The 25,863-nt window shown below is 42.0% G+C and overlaps 1 protein-coding gene across 6 annotated transcripts in view; it reads left to right on the top strand.

Annotated features, from left to right (window-relative positions):
* Positions 1–25,863, top strand: part of PRDM10 (PR/SET domain 10) — a 96,244-nt gene that overhangs the window by 50,118 nt on the left and 20,263 nt on the right. For 3 of the 6 annotated variants that reach the window (XM_072822712.1, XM_072822711.1, XM_072822709.1), the window contains 9 exons: positions 1,150–1,375; positions 3,135–3,376; positions 4,885–5,088; positions 10,375–10,447; positions 12,460–12,577; positions 16,007–16,136; positions 16,840–17,082; positions 22,400–22,747; positions 24,235–24,390. In XM_072822712.1, the coding sequence (XP_072678813.1) occupies positions 1,150–1,375; positions 3,135–3,376; positions 4,885–5,088; positions 10,375–10,447; positions 12,460–12,577; positions 16,007–16,136; positions 16,840–17,082; positions 22,400–22,747; positions 24,235–24,390 (1,740 nt within the window). The remainder of the gene's footprint in view (positions 1–1,149; positions 1,376–3,134; positions 3,377–4,884; positions 5,089–10,374; positions 10,448–12,459; positions 12,578–16,006; positions 16,137–16,839; positions 17,083–22,399; positions 22,748–24,234; positions 24,391–25,863) is intronic. The other 3 variants (XM_072822713.1, XM_072822710.1, XM_072822714.1) reach the window with 2 other exon arrangements.

The raw sequence follows: 25,863 nt of genomic DNA, 5'->3' as shown, positions 1-25,863 counted from the left end.
AGGAGAAATAAGATTGAATGAAGGAATCTGGGGTTCCCTAGAACCCTGTGACACTTATTGGGCAGTGAACTTTTTAAGGTGCCATTTATTTTTTGCCAGTATATTTGGTAAGGTAGTTGTAACCCAATACATGCCCCACACCTTGTCTTACTTGCAAAAGACTAACTTCAACCTGAAACAAATAAGCATCTCTCACTTACCTAAAAGCCTTAGCCTCTCTGAAGGGTGTGAAAGGAGGGCTATTGACCACTGAATTTTACCACCTGGGTGTTATTACCATGCATTTATTTTTATTTTATTTTTTTTACTTGTTAAAAATTTTATTTATTTATTCGTGAGAGAGAGAGAGAGAGAGAGAGAGAGAGAGAGAGAGAGAGGCAGAGACACAGGCAGAGGGAGAAGCAGGCTCCAGGCAGGGAGCCCGACGTGGGACTCGATCCTGGGTCTCCAGGATTACACTCTGGGCCGAAGGCACGATAAACCACTGAGCCACCCAGGCTGCCCATGCGTTTGGTTTAGTGTTTTTTTTTTTTTTAATTTTTAAAAAAGATTTTATTTTTATTCATGATAGACACACACACACACACACACACACAGAGAGGCAGAAGCAGACTCCATGCGGGGAGCCTGACATGGGACTCGATCCTGGGACTTCGGGATCACTCTTGGGGCTGAAGGTGGCACTAAACTGCTGAGCCCCTCCAGGGATCCCCCACGTGTTTAGTTTTAAAAGTGAAATGGTCGAAGATCAGGTCGGATCACTACATACACGGTGTTGTGGTCAACCTGAAAAGGCAGGAGGGATCCCCTGACTCAAAATTGAGTTCAGATGTTGAGACAGGACACCCGACATGCACCGCGAGGGTATGGAAAGCTTGTTATGTATTTGAAGTGTCTGGGGAGCCAGGGCAGGCCCAAAGCGGGGAGCACCCGGGCTTTCCTACCAGTTTCCCCGCCTTGGGGCAACAGCGCAGCGAAGGCAAATCCATTCCAGCCTAGAGATGGAGAGTTTCGTCTTCGAGGTCATGAAGGGAACTGATGTGGAGAATCTCTCCCACCGCAACCTTGTATTGGGTGCGTGTGTGCGCGTGTGTGTACCAGCTAACTAAAAGCACACGTGCGCTAACTTTCCGGTTACACTTTGTCCAGGCCTCATTACCCGTGCATAACCAGGTGTTACCTTCCATTGAGGGTGTGGACGGTTCAGACCCTTTGGCAACTCTGCAGAACCCTCTGGGCAGACTGGAGGCCAAAGAGGAAGAGGACGAGGATGAGGATGAAGATACCGAGGAAGATGAGGAGGAGGATGGTGAGGACACAGACCTGGACGACTGGGAACCCGATCCGCCTCGGCCCTTCGACCCGCATGACTTGTGTAAGTGGAGCTGGCCCCGCGAGCGTGTGCGAGCACGGGCACCGGGGACACGGCTGCTGTCTGCCGAGGGCTTCCTGTGTGCAGACTCCGGGCCGCGTGCTCTGCTCGTGCCGGCTTGCCCCGGAGGCCTGATGCTCTCCAGGGGGCTCCGATTTTACCAAAGGAGGAACGAAGGTCAGAAGCGGCTAGGCAGCCCGCTCCGTGTCACCCCGGGGGTGAGTGGTGGGTCAGGCTCGGAGCCCAAGTCTCTGACACCGGTGCCTGCGCTGTCAAACCACTAGGGTGAGTGTGTCTGGTTCTGGGATGTTCCTGGGCTATTCGGCTGTTTCAGCTTTAACAAGTGTGTTCTGCTGCCTCCCCTCTCTTCATGGTAACCTTTTAAACATGCCTGTTATGTTCCAGGCCCCAGTCTTTACATTTCCTAAGCTGATCAATGCTTTCCTTAGTCTTAAGATCGGGTGGGTAGCTTTCCCGAGGTCGTGTTCGGTTGTTTGGAGGGTCAGGGTTCAAACTCAGGTGGTCTGGTGCCAGTGTGCCCCCTGTTAACCAGAAGGCTGACTGCCTCGCTCTGCGGCCTGCTTTGGGAGAGGGTGGGAGGGTTCCTGCTTCCACCTGCCAAATGATTGCTCCTTGGTATCAATTTTCATGCTTATGGCAAAATTCTTATCTCATTTATCTGAGTTACTGAGGCTGTTCAGAGCTCTGTGGTCTCCCCAAGGCTCCTGGGACCTTCTGTGTGGTGATGGTGAGGCCTATGTGCATGGGGCCACTGCTCATTTCCATATCCAATAGAGAACTTCCTCGTTTTATTTTTCCTTGAATTCATAAGTTTTCAAGGTGGACTCCTTAGTCAAATACCATAAAATTACTCTATCTTACAAATAGTAAGAACAGGAGAAATGGGAAGTTCCTATTTCCCAAGCCAGGTCATCACCCAGTTGGAGTTGGGCAAAATAATTAATGTGTTAAGGGTCATGAGTATGGTGCCTCTGGGGTCCAGGCACTTTTCTCTGTTTCGTGGCCATTTCCATCTAGTTCTGGCAGTTAGTTTACAGGTGGGTGCCCCTGGGAAAGAGTGAGTATGGATGCTTAGTGCAAAGTGATCATTCCTAGAAGGAGCTGAAAATGGGACCCGTCTGGGCCAGGCTAACTGTGTCACTCAAGAGAATGAAGGATGGAATGCTAAATTCATTCATTTTAGCCTTATCTTCACGCAATATGCATTGAGGTCTCCAACTGTACAGCACCTCTTCTGTTTGAGTTAGACGTGCCCAGGTAATGAGGCTTTTATGACTCCCTTTGAAGAAACTGAGTGAATGGTATTGTCAGGGTTTCCTAAATAGCTTTACTGAGATATAATTTACAAAGTCTAAAATTCAACTATTTTGTCTCATCAGATTTTGCAGCATTTATCCTCATAAGCTCTTCTTTTTTTCTTTTCTCTCTTCAGATCTGTTATAATTGATTTGTGAATTTACGGGGCTATGTTTGACTTAATCTCCAGTAGAAAAATAAGTCACTGCCTGTGTATTATTTTTGGCAGGCACAAGCTAATTCTGCTTGGTTTCAGAGGAACAGGACGGGATTTTATTGGTCTATGAAAGCTAACATACTACACCTGAATGAGGGGTATAACTGTAGTAGTCAATTGAATTTGGTCTTGCAAACTTAGATATGGGGGATTTTTCAGGTTAGAACTTTGTGTCTGAGATCAAGTGATGTTGAGGAATTTGACTTTAGAATTTTCTTTCTTTTGCAGGGTGTGAGGAGTGTAATAATGCACATTCCTCAGTGTGCCCAAAGCATGGCCCCTTGCATCCCATCCCTAACCGGCCTGTGCTCACTAGAGCGAGAGCAAGCCTCCCCCTGGTCCTCTACATCGATAGGTTCCTCGGAGGGGTGTTCTCCAAAAGGCGCATTCCCAAGCGCACCCAGTTTGGCCCTGTGGAGGGACCCCTCGTCAGGGAATCTGAGCTGAAAGACTGTTATATTCATCTGAAGGTAATTTATGCTTTATCATATTTCACGCTTGCTCTTGATAACTTTTAAAGGCGCATGTGTTTTCTTACTGGTTCTCTTAATTCAATTCTATAACAGTTGTTTGCTAGTATTTTCCTTTCTCTGCTGAATTTGTTTTATTTTTATTTATTTATTTTTTCCTGCTTAATATGTTTTGAATGGAAACATTTTCCCTCCCACCACTAAATTGGAGATCGCAATCTCAGTCTCCTAAAGCATTATATGAATAATTTTGAGAGGTGTAGCTCTTAGGGGCCAGATTAGTTTGTTGGAGTTGGTGTAACAAATACCACAGACCGGAGGTACTTAAAGAATGGAAATTTACTTTCTTACAGCGCTAGAGGCTGGAAGGCCAACAGCCAGGTGCCGGCAGGGTGGGGTTCCTCTAAGGCCTCTGTTCTCTCCTTGCAAACATCTCTTCTCTGTGTCTGCGTGCCTTTAACCTGTGTGTGCACGCATCCTTGGTGTCTCTCCATGTGTCCCTATCTCCTTTTCTTGTAAGGACCCCAACTGGATTGGATTAGGACCCACTCTGATGCCTTAATCACCTCTTTTAACTTAGTTACCTCTTGAAAAGCCGTATCTCCAAATATAGTCACATACTGAGGGGTAAAGACTTTAACATGTGAATTTGGTGGGGGCACAATTCAGTCCATAATAGGGGTTTTGACCACTTTTTCTTTTATTCTTTAAATTAATTTGATGTAGACTCGTGTAATCTGCTAAGTACCAATAACATTTTCAGGAAAACCCCTTGTCAGTTTTTGAAACAGGTCTGTCCTGTTGAATCTTTTGTTAAAGAATAGTTCACTGTATGTTAAAGTATATTTATATTGATCTCTCTTCTTTACATTTGATGCTCTTGCTTCTGTCCAACACCTGTGTTGTCTGCTTCTTGGAGAGCTACTCTGGAGAACCAAGAAAGGGCAGCAGGAAGGGAGAGTTTTTGGGGTTTGATTTTTTTTTTTGAGCAGTCATTTTGCTGTCATGGGGAAGTTTTCTTCGGTAAATGCTCAAGACCTTCAAGAAAGAATATCATTTTTTAAAGAGAAATACATATCACGAAGGTACTCATCATAAATAAAGGCAGTTGAATCCCTGAAGTAAGCAACTTTTACAGAACTAGAGAGTATTTTGCTTGCATTTCTCAGCTTATTTGTAGTATTTTTTGATGTGTTAATGATGAAGCCTCACCTAAAGCTATACAGTGATATTATTAACTTGAACATTTTGCCAGGTGATTCTGCTACAGGTGAGTCTTCAAAAAGTGTCCCTTTCCTTTTATATTTGGCAAGACACAATCTTGCCAGATACACTGGCAAAGACACTGTATCTTTCTAGATACAAAAGGAAGGATCAGGATATGTGGTTACTTTAAGGAGTGGTATTTTGTATATTATTACATTAATGTATATCATATTAAAAGTTTTGTTTTTATTTTGTTTTGTTTTGTTTTTTGGTATGGCTTTTTGTTTTCTCTTTGGTTACAGGTTTCTCTTGACAAAGGGGACAGAAAAGACAGGGATTTGCATGAAGACCTGTGGTTTGAATTGTCTGATGAGACCCTTTGTAACTGGATGATGTTTGTACGTCCAGCCCAGAACCACCTGGAGCAGAACCTGGTGGCTTACCAGTATGGCCACCATGTGTATTACACAACAATAAAGAACGTAGAACCCAAACAAGAACTGAAGGTATAGTGCTGGGTCAGGGGTACCTTTGTTAGGAATAGTGACCGTTTAATGCTTTTCTTATTTTTTTTTCCTCTGAAGGGGGATTCTTATAAAAATGGTCCTTTCCTTATAATTCACTTATGTGTTGAGTACCTGCTGTGTACAGTACACTTATAACAATCCTATGGATAAAACAGAATGAAAAGTACATGACTTTTGGGTCTGTCAAAGGCCTCCACTAAGGCATTAGGCCCTAGCGTAAAGAAGTAGTCGTGTTTGGGGAGCAGACTGGTTTTTTTGGAGTGATTAAAGTTGGGGTCACTTAACATTATTTACACACTGAAGAATTAGCTGGAAACAGGGGATCTCAAAAAAATGGAATTTAGGTGTACCGGCTAGATTTCTTTGCTTCAATACTTCATTTTACCCAAATAATAGGCACTGACTTCTGATTTCAGGAATATATTTTTTGGGGGGATAACTCTGTAGGAATTTGTCTAAATATTAACTTTTGATGACATAATGAAAATTCTGTTGTGATTCTAAGGGAACATTCCAGATATAGATGAAAAAGAGATGAGAAATGATTTTATCAGTAAATGAACATTGAATTACACAGGGCTTCGATGTGGTAAAAGTGAGAAATAGGTATGTCTTTAGGGGGAGAACAAAGACCTAGACTTTGTTCAAAAGCTGTATAAGACCTGTGTCTTTGTAAAAGGGGATTCATATCTCACATCATCTATCCCAATACATTCCCTTTTTTTTTTTTTTAAGATTTTATTTATTTATTCATGAGAGACACACAGAGAGCGGCAGAGACACAGGCAGAGGGAGAAGCAGGCTCCATGCAGGGAGCCCGATGTGGGACTCGATCTCAGGACCCTGGGATTACGACCTGAGCCGAAGGCAGACGCTCAACCCCTGAGCCACCCAGGCGCCCCCCAATAAATTCTTGATACTGAAGTGAATACTTCTTGCCTGTGGAGGGGAGATTATTCTCTCTCTCAAAGCAGTAGATAGAACTGTAGAGGTAAAGACAGGCAGAAACAATTAAATAAGAATATAATAGTTCAGCATAATGAACAACCAAAACAATAGAATGAAAAGGAAGCAACAGAATGGGAGAAGTATTTGTAATACAAGTTAAAAGGTTAAAAATAAAAACTGAGGGCACCTGAGTGGTTCATTTAGTTGAGCATCAGACTCTTGATTTCATCTGGGGTCATGATTTTTTTTTTTTAAAGATTTTATTTATTTATTCATGAGAGACACAGAGACAGAGATGCAGAGACACAGGCAGAGGGAGAAGCAGGCTCCATGCAGGGAGCCTGATGTGGGACTCGATCCCGGGTCTCCAGGATTATGCCCCGGGCAGAAGGCGGTGCCAAACCGCTGAGCCACCCGGGCTGCCCTGGGGTCATGATATTGGAGTCCTGAGATTGAGCCCTGGGTCGGGCTCCGCGCGGGCTCTGCACTAAGTGCGGAATCTGCTTATCTCTCTCTCTCTGCTGTTCCCCTTGCTTGCTCTCTTTTTCTGTCTCTTTCTCAGATAAATAAATAAATAAAACCTTAAAAAAAAGGATAAAAACTGAGATGGTTGAGCTGGGTGTTTGACTTTGGCTCATGTCGTGGTCTTGGGTCATGGGATTGAGCCTCCTGTCTGGCTCTGTGCTCTGTGGGAGTCTGCTGGAGATTCTCTCTCTCTCCCTCTGCCCTTATTTCCCCCCACCCCCAATAAATAAATAAATCTTACAAAAAGAAAATGAAAACTAAGTGAAAATACCTCTAACCTCTCTGGTATCCACATGGACACATGAATGCTGGGAATTGACTTTATTTGGAAGAGAAACACTTTTAGTAAAGAAATGTTAAGTACTTTTTTCAATGTTAATAATTTTAAACCCTTAAAACAACTATGAGTTACTATTTTTGTTAAATTAGCAAAAATAAATGGATACAGTACAGGGAATGTGAAGGTTTAAAAAATAGGGACATTTGTCACAGAATTGCAATATTTTATAAAATATTTCTGGCAGTGTATAGTAAAAATGTTCTTGGCTGAATAAACCTAATCCTTGAAAATTAGTCTGAGGAAATAATTATAAACAAAGATAGAGCCAGATACATTCTAATTTTATAATGCTGTGTTTCACTGATTCAAACACCCATGACTTTAAGATGAACCATTATTTTATACGCCATTAATAAAAATGCTGCTATCTAAGCTAGGTTATAGTGCTTATTTTTATCACCAAAAAGTAATTTTCTACTTACTGCAGGAGCTGTATTAGACTTATTTAGAGATAATTTTGAAATCCTGTTATATTTCTGCATACTTAAAAAGGCACATATAAGCAAAATAAATTGGTTACTGTATAAACTGCCTGTGTTCAGTCTTTTTTTTTTTAAACTGAATCACTATTTTACTTTGTCATGGACGTTTGTGTTTTGTATATCTGTCATCTTCTGTGCCATCAAGTTGTTGATGATGCTGTATTATTTTTAAAATAAGTGATCTGCTATCACCTCTGGGGTATTTTCCCAAATGATTGATGGCATTTCTGTACAAGTTTCAACCCTGTGCTTTCCCACTACTGACTGGACCCATTTATGTCTTTTCCTCAATTAAAATACCTACCTTTGGAAGTTAAGTGGCTTTTGATGAAGTCAGTGGGAAGTTTCAGACAATTTGATGTTTGATGTATTAACAGGGGTCCTGCAAGGTGATCACACCAGCCTTGCATTGCTTTGACATTTCTTTTATTCATCCTCAGGCAGATGGCAAATATATATATGTATTTTTTTATTTTTTATTTTTTTGCCTTCTTTCGCATTGCTGGTCAAGTGTTAAGTCATGGTGTGCCAGAGGGGCACATAACTGAATGAGGTGAGAACAACGTAAAGAGCTTGGCTAGGTTTGTGCAGGAGCAATGAGCAGTTAGTAAAAGAAACTACATCCCCGCAGTGATTGCAAAATGCCATGGACCATGAGATGGTTTTTGAGATGTTAAAATATGAAAAATATACATCTTGGAATTGCTGGACTAGGGTAGAATTTATACCAGCAAAATGATAAATTATCTCAAAATCCAACTACACGTCATGGTCAAGTAAATTATAGAACACAGACTCTGTAGAATATTACTCCGTATTTAAAAATGGAGTCTTGATATAAATGTTTCCATATAGTTAAAATAGTATTCCATAATAATTATACATGTTAATTCATTTAGTAATTAATATATTGAACTCCTATTGTGTTTTAGACACTAGGAAAAGAGACTGGTGCCTGTGTTCAGAGAGCTTGTATTCTAGAGGGAAAGTGGGCAGAAGGATGTAAGTAAGCAAATACAGTTGACCCAGGCATGTCTGGGTGGCTCAGTGGTTGAGTGTCTGCCTTCAGCTCAGGCTGTGACCCCAGGGTCCTGGGATTGAGTCCCACATCGGGCTCCCCATGGGGAACCTGCTTCTCCCTCTGCCTTTGTCTCTGCCTCTTTCTGTGTGTCTCTCATGAATAAATATGTAAAATCTTTAAAAAAAATACAGTTGACCCTTGAACAAAATGGGATTAGGGGCACTGCCCCCTCAAGCAGTTGAAAAATCAATCTACATGTAACTTTTGACTCTTCAAAAACTTAACTGTTAATAGCCTACCGTTAATTAGAAGCCTTACCAATAACATAAACAGTTGACTAACACATACTTCATATGTGGTATGTATTATCTTACGGTAAAGTAAACCAGAGTAAAGAAATGTTATTAAGACAATCATAAGGAAGAGGATGTGCATTTATGGTACTGTACTATAAAAAATCTGTGTGTAAGTGGACCCAGGGAGTTCTACCCCTGTTATTTGAGGGTCAGCTGTAATAACACAGAGTGGTTAAGTGCTATGAAGGAAACAAATGGTCCAAAAAGAGCAGGTATCAGGAAAGGGACCAATTTATAAATGCTGGAGAGGGAAGGCCTTGCTGAGGAGAGGATAATTAGGCTGAGGGCTGAGGATCGGGAAGGGAGGGGCCAGTGGTATAGAAGGGGCAGGGGAGGCCAAGGGGAAGAACCCAACACTCCTGATGGTGGAAGAGCAGGGATGAAGGTTGGGGTGGGACAGACCTTGGCCTGTGTGAGGAACTACAAGCAGGGAGACAGCGAGAGGGATAGGAGCTGGAATAGGTCATGGAGCCCTTTCGAGCCCTTCATTGAGCGTTGCAGGTTTTTTATGAGCAAGAAGCTGCTTAGGCATGCGAGAGATGAAATCCGATTGTGTTTTAAGAAGCCTTCTCTGCTCTTGTGGGAAGAGTGGATCGGAAGGAGCAGAAGTGGAAAAGGAGACACCCGTTAGAAGACCAGGCAAGAGCTAGCTCATCTTGGCATGGATCATGGTGGGAGAAGACTGAATGGAGAGCATCTGAGGAGTTCACACCTTTCTTCCCAAAAGAATGACAGAAGAACACAGAGAAATCCAAGATACCTTTTAGGTTTCCAGTCTGAACTGCTGCGTGAAAGGCAGGGTGTTTATTGAGATGGAGAAGATGGGTAGGGGTGGGGGGTGCGATAGGGAAGCATCTAGAATTCAATTCTAGATATATCAAGTTTGAACCGTCTGTGAAGCAGTTCAGTGCAAAATACTAGGCAGGGAGTAGGATATACACAGAGGGAACAGAGAGGGAGAATCTGGGTGGAGATACTAATTTAGAGTTGGTTGGAAATGGATGTGACCATTTTAGGGAAAAATAAGAAGGCTCTGGATTTGATGAAGCTCTGAGGCTGCGTAGAGAGGAAGGAGAGGAAGAAGAGCCAGACAAGGAGACTGAGCAGAGGCAGCCAATGGGGGAGGGAGGGAAGAAGAGACTCAGGAGGATGTGGTAGCGTTGGGAATCATCATCTGTGATCCCAGCAAGAGCTGTTTGGTGACATGTTGTGGTGGATGTCACTCTGACTCCAGCTGTGTAAAAACCCATGTTTACATGCAGATAAAACAACCAGAAGAGGCTGTGTTTTATTTTGATGAAGAGACTATTACTATTATGTCTTGTGAAGTTGTTCTAATAACAAAAACAATTTTTTTTAAAAAGGAAAAAGAAAACACACAGTGAGTGTGTCTTGGCAAATGGACTTCCTGACTGACCATCTGGTGTTAAAGAGATCAGCTCACAGTGTGGATTTTTGTTGTTGTTGTTGTTTGTTTTTCGTGGGTTGTGGGAAAGCCAGACTTGTTTGGTGTAAGCAGCAGAAAGAATTTAAGCATGCAAAGTACATCTGGTGATGTCCTTTAGTTCTTGATGATGTGCTTGGTTCTTGCAGGTGTGGTATGCTGCATCCTATGCTGAGTTTGTGAACCAGAAAATTCATGACATTTCTGAGGAAGAAAGGAAAGGTGGTTGGACTTTTTTGTCTTTTCTCTTTTCTATATGAATTCTAAATTGTATATATTACATCATTATGCAACATCCAATTTTCCAATCTCAATATATTAAGAAGGTATTGCAATAGGTTTTTTTTTTTTTTTTCAGCTACACATCCTTGTCTTATTCTAGGATCAAATCGACAGTGACATATTTACATTTCTTTCATGAGTGGCTGGAAAATAGCATTTAATATAATGAAAACTTCCAGATACTCAATTAGAACCTAGACCTGAGGACAATCTCTATCTAGATTTAATCATCCCTGAGAACATTAGCAAGGCAAGCATTGACTTTGTTTTTAATGTGAATGTTACTGAAGCATAATTTACATACAGAAAAGTGCACAAATTGTAAGGATACAGCCCAAAGATTTTCACAAAGTGAACATACCTGTGTAACCTGCACCCAGATCAAGAAACCGAACGTGCCCAGTACTTGGGGGTCCCTTGTGCCTTTTTCACTCTCAAGTATAACTAATATCCTGACTTCTAATACCATGGATGCTCATTACCAAACTTCATATAACTAGAATTATATATGTTCTGAGGATCTTTTGCCCGACATGTTTTGAGATTTATCCATATTATTGCATATTTTTGTAATGTGTTCATCCGCATTGCTATTTGGTAGTCTAGTGTGTGAATATGCTATAATTCATCCATATATTTCACTGTAGTTGAAAATCTGGGTTGTGCAGGGCAGTTCTGACACTTACCTGGGTTAGGTCACATTTTGCAGGTTAAGCACAAGTCTTAAGTCTTTCACAAGACTCTCTTTACTTCAGCTACCAGCTGCAAGCTCTGGGGTCCCCATGCCATCTGCACTGCTGACCGACTAACTACAGTTTAGGGAGCTAGAGCCTCTCTAGGTGTGATCATTTACTAGAATGACTCACAGAACTCAGAAAAGTGCTCTACCTAAGATTACAGTTTTACTATGAAGGATACACCTCAGGACCATCCCCATGAAGAGGTACTCAGGGCAAGGTTTGTGTGGGTTCCAAATATGAAGCTTCCATGTCCCTAGGCCATGTCACCTCTATGGCACGTTGATGTATGATTACCAACCTGGGAAGCTCACCTGAGCTTCGGTGTCCAGAGCTTTTATCGAGGCATCAAGACATAGGCATGGTTGATAGAATCATTGGCTGCATGATCGGATTCACTCTCCAGCTCTTGCTCCCTGGCCAATATCACCCAGCTCAGAGCTCCAGCCCTGCAATCAGATGGTTACAGACACAGGGACCCCTGTCCTGGGTTGTATTAGCAGACACTCAGGTGGGGTCAAAGACTACCACGATGACACTCCTCTTATGTGGGATGTTCCAAAGACTTAGAGGTTGTTTGCCAGGAACCAGGGGCAAAAACCAGCCTAATTCTTTATTATACAAACAGGGTTGTTTCCAGTTGCTGGCTATTTTGAAGAATGCTACTGTGAACATTCTTACACATGTCTTTTAGTGAACATGTGTGCCTATTTTTGTTGGTGCGCATTCAGGAGTGGAAATGTTGGGATTGGGCGTGCCAATCATCAACATTAGTAGATACTTTAACATTTTGTTAAAGTAATTATACTGGGCATTGACTTTTAAGGTTTTTTTGTGATACAGTGGGTCCTCGGCTTACAAACCCTGGATCTGGATCACTAAGTTCTCTGAATACAGATTTCCATTGTAGCACTTTCCGTCTTTCCAGTGTGGTGAGGTTCTGTGTGAGTGTCTGTCGGGGAGATGGGAAAGGGTAGCATGACTGAGTTTGTTCCTTGGGTGTCTTACATGAATACAGCCGAAAATAAGATCCTAAAAAATGCTCTTTGTCCACCTGTAGCCTTTGATTTTATAGCAAAGTGGTAAGACAAATAGCAGACGCTATGTTTATGAGCCCCGGGCTGCATGAGATGAGAATGGTGGGGTTACTGGGCATTTGAGTTTTATTGCTGTCTATTGATCATCGCCATTATGATTTCTCTCCTGTGACTGTAGTTCTTCGTGAGCAAGAGAAGAATTGGCCCTGCTATGAATGTAACCGCCGATTTATAAGCTCGGAGCAGTTGCAACAGCATCTCAATTCCCATGATGAAAAACTGGATGTGTTTAGCAGGTATCACAAGGGAGAAGGTTTTACAAACTTAGTTGTTAAAGGTCCATATTCATTTCCATATTGTCAGTAAACTAACGGATGTTTCTGTGTGTAGACAGGTTATCAGGTGGGCTGCAGAGGGAAATTTCTTATCTGTCATTTCTCTTTCCCTGCCCCCATCCTCATCTACTGCTGAGTTCTTTTCCAGCACAACCAGAGTGCACAGCAATAGGAAATCCTTCCCCCTTAGCTAAACCTATCCCCTTAAATTCCTTCTAGGGTAGGAATTCTTGAGATAGCACACATTCTGCATCTCTGATTTGCAAGCTTTTTTCAGAAGTAGAATTCCTTCATCAAACTAAATCATAAGTTTCATTCTACCATACAAAAAAAGATGAGAGAGAATCATATAGGTTGGGAGTAGGCAGGGGCCAGATCTGGTAGGCCTTGTGAGTAATGGTAAGAAATTTGGATTTTATTCTAAGCATGATAAGAAATCTTCAAAGGGTTCTGTGGACGTATATGTTGAAATGTCATGCTGGATGAAAATTAAAATGTCACTTTCACTTTCATTGGAGCAAGAGGAAAGGCAGGGGACCAGTTGGAAGCTATTTGAACAGTACAAGTGAAGAATGAGAGTGCTTTGGAATAGGCGGTACCAATGAGACAGGTGTAGGGTTGCCATCTTTTACAGGATTTGGAAAGAGAGGAGAGAGTGTGACGTGGCATTTAGGAAAGTGGGAAAGCCTCTGTTCTAGGAAAGTGCAGTGACTGCCTGTGATATTAAGAGCGCACTGGAGGTTCATGGTCCTGTTGTTAAAGTGAGACCACTGGCATGGCCATCTGTCACCGTCCAGCTTCATTTGCTGTAATAATGCCAGTGCAGAGTGGCCAGGGAAGGGGACTGTGCAGTGTGGTGGTTTCTCCAACACAGCAAGAGTGATGGAACAGCAGTAGGGGTGGCGATCAGGAGCGTATACACAAGGGAGTGGTTACAGCGAATGACTTTGGAGTTTATGTGTGGAAGAAGGGAGAGAAAAGAGCAAGGGGATGTAGGACTGCAAATAGGCGACCGAAGGACTAGATTGGAGGTGGTAATGAGATGGAAGGATTGTTGAGTCCAGGCACTTGAGGGCGTGAGCTAGGAAGCTAGAGATAGCATTGAAGTGGACAGTGCATGGAAGTGGGGTAAGGGAGGCTCTGCACTTATCGAGGATGACAAGGTCTAGGATATGACCATGGGAGTAAATGTCTGAGGTGGGCAGAGGACACAGTGGGCATTAAATCACTCCCTGGCAGATGTCTGTGGAACTCCGTTCATGGCTCTATTATAGCACTTTTAAATTGTATTGTGATTTTTTTGGTTTTGCTGCTCTGCTGCCCTCTACTAGACTTCTGAGGATAAAAATTGTCACATAGAGCTTGTCTTTATTGCCTAGCCTAGGGCGTGATGTGGCATATAGAAAGATTTATTGGCTGGGTGTTAAAAAGAAATTTGAGACAATTAGGAAAATTTGAACTTTTTGAATAGATTTAATAACACTGAGCAGCTATAATATTTTTTTAAGATATGGTAATGATATTATGATATATATGTGTGTGTGTGTATATATATATATATATATATATATATATATATGGTGTATCATTATACACATAAAAGAGTCCTTATATTGTAGAGACATACTTGTGGAAATATTTGATGATGAAATGATGTCTGGGACTTACCTCAAAATAATCTAATGGGTATGTGTCGGTGTGGGAAATACTGGAGATATGAGAAATAAAGATTAGCCATGAATAGCTAAGTATTGGAATTAGGTAATGGGTACATTGGGTTCTTTATGGTATTCTCTACATTTACGTAGGTTCAGAATTTTCTATACCAAAGAGTCTTTTAAAAGTTCTGGAACAGCATATAATTCTTGTTAAATTGTTAAATAGATGAGTGGAGAAATAAAACATGATCTCATCAGTTTTATACATATCACACACACGCACATCTTTCCTTTTCTTTTTTTTGATTCCAGTAGAGTTAACACATGGTGTTATATTAGTTTCAGGTGTCCAATATAGGGATTCGGCACTTCCATATATTACTCAGTGCTCATCAAGTAAGTGTACTCTTAATCCTCTCACATGTTCATCCTTGAAAAGAGATTCTAATGATACACCGACTGAATTCCTTTATTAAGGAATTTTCGTATGCCTGAAATCTGTTCAAGGAGATGAAGTTTATTTGGTGCTTACTAGGCATGTTATGGAACAGTTGAATTAGAAGTGTGTTTTGACTTTCCAGAAACTTATAGCAAAATAAGAAAGTTTTTTTGAATCTAGCCACATTTCTTGGAAGGAGCAGGAAGTGAAGCAGGGGGGGGAAAAGAGGGAGAGAATGGAATCTCGTCTCTGGGGACGTGCTGTAAGGCTTAACATGTTCAGTTCTGTATGCATTTCTCACATCATTTTGGAGATATGTTTGTGCTTTCAGAAGTTTCAGTAACAAAATGGTGTCAGTGCTTTGAGTTTTTAAACCCCCTTTTTTTTCCTGAATAATTTAAGAGATCTCTAGGCTCTATTGATGGCAAAGATGAGATACTTAGTGTATAAGTAAAGTATATAAGTACAAGGTGCCTGGGTAGCTCAGTCAGTCAAGCAGCCTACTCTTGGTTTTGGCTCAGGTCACGATCTCGAGTGGTGGGATTGAGCTCCACTTTGGAATCTGTGCTTAGAGCCTGGTGTCTGTTTGAGCCTCTTCCTCCCCCTCTCCCAATCCATTGTATGAGTGCTCTGTCTCTCTCTCTCTCTCTCAAAAAAAAAAAAAAAAGTTAGGGATTCTTGGGTGGTTCAGTTGGTTGGGCATCTGCCTTTGGCTCAGGTCATGACCCTGGAGTCCTGGGATTGAGCCCTGTGTTGGGCTTCCTGCTCAGGAGAGAGTCTGCTTCTTTCTCTCCCTCTGCCCCTCCCCCATGGCTCATGCTCTCTCTCTCTCTCATGCTCTCTCTCTCACTCAAATAAATAGATAAAATCTTAAAAATAAATAAATAAGTAAATAATCTTAAAAAACACATAAAAAATGGGATGCCTGGGTGGCTCAGTGGTTGAGCGTCTGCCTTTGGCCGAGGGCATGATCCTGGAGTTTCCGGATACAGTCCCGCATCAGGGTCCCTGCAGGGAGACTGCTTCTCCCTTTGCCTGTGTCTCTGCCTCTCTCTCTGGGTCTCTCATGAATAAATAAATAAAATCTTAAAAAAAAAAAAAAACAAAAAAAAATCCACATAAAAAAAAGAAACTGTGTATCATCAAAATAGTTGTCCCCATTAGAAAAAAGAATCAGGAAAAGTAATAAAATGAGAGGAAATCAAGATTTGGGGCTCATCAGCACCACTGAGGGAAATTGTTAGGGAGTGCTGTGTAGCTGTGACTATTTATAACTCAACCTTTTGTCCCCAGAACAAGAGGTAGAGGAAGGGGACGAGGCAAGAGGCGATTTGGCCCTGGTCGACGGCCAGGACGCCCTCCAAAATTTATCCGCTTGGAGATAACCAGCGAAAATGGGGACAAGTGTGACGACGGGACACAGGTACTGGGGGAGGAGGAACTCCTTGTTCGTCGCCTGCTCTGGGCACTTAGGGCGATTACAGATACCTCCCAGAGGCAGGCTGATGGTCCTGCCACGGCGGTGCTAGGCTGCGTGTTAGCCAAAGGGTGATGGGAAAGGCAGGAAGAATGCATTCTCAAAAACAAAAACAAAAACGTATTCTTGAGTGTTACAACAAAAACCCAACTTCGATGCCCTCAAGATTTGAAATTGGGGGCCCCTGGGTGGCTCAGTCAGTTAAGCGTCCGACTCTCGATTTCTGTTCAGGTCATGATCTCAGGGTTGTGAGATCGAGCCCCGGGTCAGGCTCTGCACTGGGCGTGGAGCCTGCTTAAGATTCTTTCTCCCTCTGCAACGCCCCCCTGCCTGCTCCTCACAAAAGGATTTGAAATTGTCCAGAGATATTATTGGGGGGTGCTGTTTAATCAGTTTAAACAGTTAAAATGATCTTTCTTCCAGTCAGAGTCTTTTCCTCATGAAGCCATCTGGAACGTCTCCTAGATTTTACATCCTGTGGATAGTTACCTAACCTGGGATAGTTTTCCCAGAAGGAGAATTTTTTTTCCTGAGCATTACAACTCTAGTCATTTATAAACTCGCAGCAGTTCTAAATCTTAGCTGACATTCTCTCTAGCACAAGTCTCTCTCTAGCTGTGGAAATAATTCCTGGTTGTTGCAATTTCAGGACCTGCTACATTTTTCCGCCAAGGAACAGTTCGATGAGGCTGAGCCAGCTACTCTGAATGGGCTGGATCAACCAGAACAGACCACTCTCCCCATCCCTGCGCTGCCACAGGACACCCAGCCTTCCCTGGAGCATGAGCCGGAAACTCATAGCCTACACCTGCAGCCCCAGCACGAGGAGAGCGTGCTGCCCCCGCAGAGCGCTCTGACGGCCGATGACATGCGCAGGGCCAAGCGTATCCGAGTAAGTGGGAAGCAGAGCTCCTCCCTCACGAGGTGCTGCCCTTTCTCCAGTCAGCTGGCTTTCTAGGTGCCATGTTTCCCAGCTTGCTCACCATCCACTCTGAAATCTTGTATCTAGCCTACCACACGCCCCGTCCCCTCATCTAGGAAGAATGTACTAACTACTTCTCAGTGTCTTTGTGTCCCGTGACTGGCTGGAATGGCTGGTCCTAGATTCCGTCAAGTTAGTAATGATGCAGAAGCCTGGCTTTTGGCAGCTTCTGGACTAGTGTAGTTCAAGTAGGATAGCTCCCTGGATCCCTAAACTCACCAATTGGAAATGGGGAAATAAGGATGTTCCATCATAATCATGATTTACACCAAAGCCACTCGAATCTGTGCCTCATGCTAGCTCTCAGATTAATTTCGGGTAAATGAATTTGGTTGTCTACAGTTTCCAAGGGGAGACTGGCAAATGTCATTACTCATCAACGCAAAAGGACCCGTGTCCAAGTTGATATGGCAGGTACAGTTTACACACTCGGGACAGCTGGAAGCTCAGCACCAGGTTGGAGAGTTGGTCAGTGTTTCACTCCTGGGGCCTGCGTCTTGACTCTAGACCATGCGGCCACACGGCCTCCGTGGCTTCCAGGTCAGATGTGTGGTACTCTTACTTCATAGACAGCATCTGAATCTGAGTTAGTTCCTGTAGGGGATGCATGTGGAGAACATTAGGGTTTTGTGGGATGAGTGCATGTGCTGACTGGTGTACATCCAGAAAACAATTGTACTCCTGCCTGTGACAGCAGGGTATATACTTTTATTATACTGATGAAAGAGATTTTTTTTTTTTGTATGACTTCCCAGGCTTTACAGTTTCTAGAGAGGGGATTGTTTTAGCTTATGTTTCTTTTGGTCTTTTCACTTGCGTACGTGTAGCCTGTATTTCCTTTGGTCTTCTTATTTGCCTCTAGGCTAGAAGGGACCTTGAAAAATAGTTTAGTCCATGCCTTTCTGTGAAAATACATTTAAACATTCCTAGCCATATAAAAATGTTGAAAGGTTGTCAGGACTCTGAGGCTAAGCAGCCTTGATAAGCATCCTTTGATGGAAATGTGTAATATTTTCGGCTCCACGGATATCCTTTCAAAAGGCTATGTAAACATACGTAAATATAGACCAGGAAGGCAAAAAGCTATGAATGAATACCTCCCCATCTGTCCTTCTACATTATTTTCCGTTATTCCACGTTATTTCCCAATCTGCATTTTACTTCCTTGCTCCATGACTGTCTTTTCCGCTTTGGCCATTCTAATTATGATTTTTCACCAAGTCCAGAGAGATGCTTACAAGATTCAGTTTTTTGGAAGGAAAAAGGAAAAGAGAAAAAAAACCAAGCCAACCTCAACTGAAAGCCCACGCACGTAGCGAAGCTGTGGTGGTACAAGCATAGCGTAGCTCGGACTGTGCTCTTATCCTTCAGTGCTTTGGGTGACTGGTTTGGGTGCCAGGTTCCTCGTGACAAAGCAAAAGCCACGTCACATGTGGCTTTTGGAGGTCAGGCTTAGTTGAGCTCTTGGGTTTTTTTGTTTTTCCACTCGCACATTCTAAAAAGTAGGGCTATGTATTTTTTTCATCTTTTCTATCCAGATTGGTAATGACCAACTGAAGGGAAGTCTTCCAATCCAATTGGTAATGTAACTATTTTTCTCTCCTCTAATGCTGCCCTGCTCAGTTGGAGCTGCAGGTAGGTTCGTTTCCTGTGTTCACGTAACAGAACGTTATTGAAGTGTTTACCTGACCTGCTGTTCTTTGCAACCTCTGCTTACTAAATCCTGGTGGAAACTACGATTTGGTTGCTGCAGTGAATGCAAACTGGTTAATAAATGACCATTTATTTTCAGGTAGACTGATGAGTAAATTGTGGGTGACAGATTCCTCCCCCCCAAAACGAGGGGGTAGGACTAAGTGACCTCCGGGGTCCCTTCCAGCTCTACAGTGATTTGGGTGACTTACAGGATGGCAGCGAGATCTGACTATCCACTCAGCCCCGGGCTAGGGACACAGTGCAGTTTTCACATGAGTCCCATCCTCTGGGAGCCTGCAGCCTAATCGGGGAGACAGTGCTCCAGTAAGGGGGCTTATAGTTGAGGGCTAAGTCTAACGTAGTGTCAAAGTGTAGCCTGTCCTTGCTGTGGGCACTGGGCAGTGAGAAAGACTGAAGAAAGATGAGAAGGCGTCAGGGAATAGGTGATGGGTGAAGCAGGCCTTAAATGGTCCTGGAAAGCGACAGGAAGAAGGTAGGCCATTTCCAGGTGGCAGCCAGCCATAGGATCAAAGGCCAACATATGGGCATATACTTGCAAAGGTTTTGGGACAGTGCATGTAGCAGCTTGACCCTAGCATGGGGTGTCAGCTGAAGGACGGTGGAGAATCAGATGGGTTGGTAGGGCTATCCCACCAAAGGCTTTGAAAGCCACATAAAAAACAGGCAGAGGAAAGTAAAAAAAAAAATAAAACAAAACAAACAAACAAACAAAAAAAGCCAACAAACAGGATTTGATTACCTTTTAGTGTCAAGATCAAAATAATATGAAAAGTGATCAAGAATTAATTTCCTTTGGCCACAAATATCAAACTTTAGAAAGAGTACAGGTCTTCGTCTGCAAAAGAATCTGTTGGCTCACAATTTATTTCAGTGTGAGTTGCTTCCCTTGCCACAGATTTCAGCAGCTGGAGCATTTTGGCACCCAGAGCACCTCACGTACCGTGTGGTATGGCGTGCCTGGCTGACGGCAGCTCAAGGATCGGAAGATCCATAGTGGATCCATCTGCTCTGCTTCTGCCACTCTTCATGGCTTCTTCTAGAAATGTGTGCCAGCATCGCTCCGAACTGCAGAGGATTCCTTAGAGTAGAAATGGCCTATCGCTTCTCGGCCTTTTGGCTAAGATCAAGTGGAGTAGAAATGGCCTGCAAGTGGGTCAAGGGGTGGGGACGGGTTCAGCACTTTCACTACCCTGTACTGTGCGGATTACATGAGGATCATGAGATCAGAGAAATATGATCTTCAGGGCTCCATGGGAATTAGAAAGACAACGAGAACAAGGTCTGTGGGCAGAACTAAGAATGCGGAGCCAGCCCAGTGGCTGGTCAGGGATCAGGTGTCTGAGGACACTCATACTAATCAGAAATGACAGAGACTTATTAGCATAATAATCCAAAACAAAACCACATTCTAGATTTGGCACCCACAAAGGTGGCCAGTGGGATCCCCAGTGGGACCAAGATCAAGGATACATTGTGTCCGCCCTGGAAACCTTCTCGAGTTTGGATAAAGGATGTGATTCTTAACACACCAAAAGCACTGTAAATCCTTAATGTCTGAACTTCAGGATAGTATTCATTTATTTGCAATATTTCCATTAAGTTTTAGAAGTAGCCAGAACACTGAGAGCTTTTTTGGAAAATAAGGATTTGTTGAGATAGAGCGAAAAGACTGGGTAACTGCTGAATGGTTTAGTGAAGCGCAGGAAAGCTCTGTGGCTGACGTGAGAGGGGTCTGCGATTAAAGATCTCTGCAGATGCTATAGAAGAGACCTTGAAAGAATTCTTTTGTTTTTTTTTTTTCATATGAAATACATTTCACCAATTCTCGAGCTTTTAATTGAACACTTCCTATGAGCTAAGCTATATTTACAGGAATCTAGATACAAAAGATAAAAGAATATAATGCAGTCCTGAAGCAGCCTCAGTCAACTGGGGAGGACAACACGACTTCTAAAAAGCTCCTCAAGATACATGAGTAGGCAAAGTATCTTTTTTTTTAAAAAAATAATTAATTAATTTTTTGGGCATCTTTCTCGGCCCTGAGAGAGAACGCTGAGGAGGAAGCTTTCTGTCTTATAGTAACTGTGTTCAGAATTTTCACTAAAGAAAACATAATTATTTTGCCTTTTTCTAAATGATTATTTCACATTAAATTTAGTTTAGAACTTGCTTCTTGTAAGTAATTTGAAAGTAAGAGGTTAGGCATGGTTCATTGTGCCTTTTTCATTGCACAGATAATGCATTAAGGTTTCCATTAATCCTTCAATTACTTTTCCCTTATTGTTGCATAAGCATTCAGAGATATATTTTTTGAGGGATTTTTTCCCCTTCTCCTAGCTCTCTAGAGCTTTCCCTCTGGTATTTTGAGGAACTTATGAATGAGCTTTTATTATAGCATAACTAAAATACCGATTCTGCATTCCCTGTGTGAAAGATGATTCTGTTGATCTGCTCTTAGTAGAGCATAAGCTGTATTTTCCAGCAGTAGTGATGAATTTACACTGAATATCCATATTCTCTCACTTGGAGTCCCTATAACAATTGCATGAATTTACAAGATGCCTAATCAGCATTAGCAGTGCAATCTGTGACTGAAAAAAAAAAAGGAAAATTGACTAGTCTAGACAGGGAACAAAGCGATAAGCATAACTTTGTTAGCATGGCCTTTAAATCAGTGGCACTAACTAGCTACACTGGAACTTGACTTCTGCATTTTCTAAGTAGGAAGTGGTCAAATACGCATATTCCATTTATGATGTGTGCTCATATATCTTATCTCGTGAACAAACATGTTCATATAAATCTGTATCCTTCATTTCTTTTTCAAGTTCCTTTTCTTAAATTGAGATATAATTCACCCTTTTGCAGTGATGTTTAGAATATTCCCAAAGTTGTGCAACCATCGCCACTATAATTCCAGAACATTTTCATCATCCTCAAAGAAACCTTGTATCCATTGTCTCCTTCCCCAGCAAGTACTACCCTTCAGTTTTTTTTTTTTCAGTTTTTTTTATTCTTTTTCTTTTTCTTTTTCTTTTTCTTTTCTTTGCTCAACATTTTAATCAGGCTTTGAATTCTTTGTCTCAAGAACTTCAGCAAGTGACATTTGGCTGACTTGCTCCATCCTCATTCATGCATGTGTGACTTGTCCCACATCGCTTCTTCCAAATCTCCAATTGTTCTACTCAACTATAGGATTTGTTTTATTATACAAATCCTTGATTGGGAATACTTTTTGGTTGTTACTTAAATTCTTTGGGAAGAAAAACAACTTGTACATCCATAAATATTGTTAAGACATAAAAAAGGTTTGTCTTTTCAGGGTGAACTTCTTTGGGGATGGCTTCCTTTTTAATGTCTTCACCAGGAAAATCTTTCAACTGTGTGTTCCCGCATTTAAGTTCTCTGGAAAGTCTGATTGCAGAGATCATCTTCTTTCTCTATACATGTGCGAGCTGCTCACCCACCTTGACTTCCTCGCTAAATAATCGTATTTGTGTGTGTCTTTCAGAATGCAGCTCTTCAGCATCTGTTTATTCGGAAGTCCTTCCGGCCTTTTAAGTGTTTGCAATGTGGGAAGGCTTTCCGTGAGAAGGACAAACTGGACCAACATTTGCGCTTCCACGGGCGGGAGGGGAATTGCCCGCTCACCTGTGATCTCTGTAACAAGGGCTTCATCAGCAGTGCGTCCTTGGAGAGCCACATGAAGCTCCATTCGGACCAGAAGACTTATTCTTGCATTTTTTGCCCAGAATCCTTTGACCGCCTTGATTTGTTGAAGGATCATGTGGCCATTCATATCAATGATGGCTGCTTCACATGCCCAACTTGTAAGAAACGATTCCCAGATTTTATCCAGGTGAGTGTCTATGCCTGAGACCCCTTCTCCCCCGTACACTTTTTTCTTCTTTTGGTAAAAGAAACTTCGATGTTTGGAAAATTGAGACTTGCCTGTCGCCTGCATTTTCATCCCTTCTTTGAGACAACTTTATGGTTGAGAATGCTATTTCTTCAATCAAGCTACTTTTGATAAACAAAAGATTATCACAACCCTTAATTAAATCGGACGTTGGCATTGAAACATTTAAGTTTTATTGCAAGTAACAAATACACAGATCTGATTATCATTTTTACAAAGTCTTTCTTACATCTTTGCCAGTGCCCTCTACTCATAAGATGTAGAGAGCCTGTGGAAGACATACTCCCATTTCCTGGCTCGGAAACATTTTCTCTCTACCACTGTGGTATCCTGTCTTGCTTTACTAAGGTCATGCATTTTGGAAGGAAACAGAGAGAGTTGGTATATAATATACTTTCGTATCAAGCACTGACCTCCTTCCTTGGACTATATTCTGGAGCAAAATAGGTGAGGATAAATTCCAGAATACTTATGATTTCATTTGAACTTCAAGTGATGATACGCTAGGTCTATGCTAGTCAATAAATAATTAAATATAAATATCTAGTAAAAATAGTGTCTCTTAAAAAAAAAAATTTACCCAAACGAAAGGTGATCATAGTTCTGCTAGTGTTGGGGGTCTTGGTAATTTTATCACTTCATACAAACAATTAGAAAAGTGGCTTATGGCAGAATTTAATGGCAAAAGAGACTCAAACAATGAAGCAAAACGTCTTACAGGAATAGTTGGCTACGACTCACTACCCAGCTCTCATTCACAGCTCTCCTTCATGGGGTATTTATGGCTAAGAGAATTCAGAGGCCGTATTCCTTTATTTAAATTATCTAAAAGTACAGGGAATAAGTCCCAACTAAGGCGAAATGATGCTGATATTGTATCATTCTCATAAATACGTAATGCATTTTATATCATCTAATTCATGTCTTTATTCTTAAGAACCTGATTTAATGGAAAGATGTAAAAGGATCAATTACTTAAAAGGGGCTAAATTGCTTCTATGCATGTTGGAGGCAGGAAAAAGTGAGAAAGAATTATTTTTTGTCTTTCTGTAGATAATATTTAGCAGAATTCATCTAAATACAGAGGAACTCTGCTTTTAATCTTAAAAAAAGGAGAGAGAGCAAGAAAGAAAAATGGGCCCCATGCCATCAGGGCTTTGACTGAGCAAGCACTCTTTCTTCCTCTTCTTTAAGTTATATGGCAGGTTAAGATTTATAAGGCTTTCTGGCTACTTGTTCTGTTTCTTTGTGACAGGGGTACTATGTGTGATTGAGGCCAATTATCAATCACATCTGATTGGATTCTAGCGCCAGGTTGATGAAAATCCATGGTAATGCGTTTGGCTCCCTCTAGTGTCGATAAGCCACCGTTTGTCCTTTCCGTCCCTGCCCGTGCCCTCTGACTTTCTCGCGTCTTCGACTGCCAGGTGAAGAAACACGTGCGAAGCTTCCACTCAGAAAAGATCTACCAGTGTACAGAGTGCGACAAGGCCTTCTGCCGTCCTGACAAGCTGCGCCTGCACATGCTCCGACATTCGGACCGCAAGGATTTCCTGTGTTCTACGTGCGGGAAGCAGTTTAAGGTATGAAGGGTTGTACTTGTGGCCGCTGAAGTCAAGTCGGGCTAAAGGACAAATGCCTGGTCATTTCATCAGTTAATCGCCTACCTACAAAGAGCTGAACTTGAGATGCATTTTGTGTCTCGTGTTTGACTTAGTTATCATGATAAAATTCAGGAAAAAAACCTCACCTTAATACTCCCCAAATAATTAATTCTAATTGCCGAATAGAGTAGTAACACATCTCCTTAAAAAAAAAAAAAAATCCGCTCGTACGATGAGTTGAACTAAATTGCTGTTGAGGAATTCCTAAGAGAACAATACATTTATTTACCAAATCAAGAGATTTTTATTGAGCACTTGTTCAGAGCCTGGTAATGAAGCCCTGAAAGTCTCAGGAGTGTCATTTAAGGAGGGTGGAGAATCTGTGGATCACTGAATGGCGTAGGCAACTTTGGGGAATGGTAATGACTCTGAGGATTAAAATAAGACGTCATAAGTAGCAGTAGGCCACCTAGAATCTGGAAGAAGCAAGGGGAACACCCACAGGAGACACCGGAATAAGAGTTAAACAAGTAAATATGAAAATAATAAGGTATACTTCATTGGGAAATCAGATGATTCACACTCAATAAAGAAACACTAGTGAGTCTGATTGTAGGTCATGCTGACATAGAAACTGGAAGAGTCAGAAATGGATGCAGGAAGGAAAAACTAATTTTAAAAAATGCATTATATAGAATGTGGAGATGATAAAGAGAAATAGGAAGTAATTCCCACACTTTAAATTGATGTGGAATATAATCCTGATGGCTTTCAGTACACAGTAGCACAGTGTAGACCTTTGCAGAAAACTCTAATGTGAAAGCTATAAATAGGCCTAGGTTCTTTTTTGCTTCTTTTTTTTAATGGAGATCTTTATTTTTAAAATTTTATTTATTTATTCATGAGAGACAGAGAGAGAGAGAGAGAGAGAGACAGAGACACAGGCAGAGGGAGAAGCAGGCTCCATGCAGGGAGCCTGACATGGGACTTGATCCCGGGTCTCCAGGATCAGGCCCTGGGCTGAAGGTGGCGCTAAACTGCTGAGCCACCCGGCTGCCCCATCTTTTTTGCTTCTTAATTAAAAAACAGCCCCAACAAAGTATCCAAAAGGATCCCTGTCTTATGGTATTTTTTTTTTTAAGATTTTATTTATTCACGAAAGACATACAGAGAGAGGCAGAGACACAGGCAGAGGGAGAAGCAGGCTCCATGCAGGGAGCCCGATGTGAGACTCGATCCCAGGTCTCCAGGATCACACCCTGGGCTGAAGGCGGCGCCAAACCGCTGAGCCACTGGGGCTACCCCCTGTCTTATGGTATTAAGTGGTTGGCTATCCATCCATCCTACCATTTGATTTTTTTTTTTTATTATCTCTTTTGTGCCGATATCATTTTAGCACCAGGCATGTGAAAAGCCTTGCTCCTTTCATTTTTTCTTTTACTCTCACCTGAT

This window comes from Canis lupus, chromosome 3 (assembly GCF_048164855.1).
Source record: "Canis lupus baileyi chromosome 3, mCanLup2.hap1, whole genome shotgun sequence".
NCBI lineage: Eukaryota > Metazoa > Chordata > Mammalia > Carnivora > Canidae > Canis > Canis lupus.
This window is presented reverse-complemented; position numbering and strand designations above follow the sequence as displayed.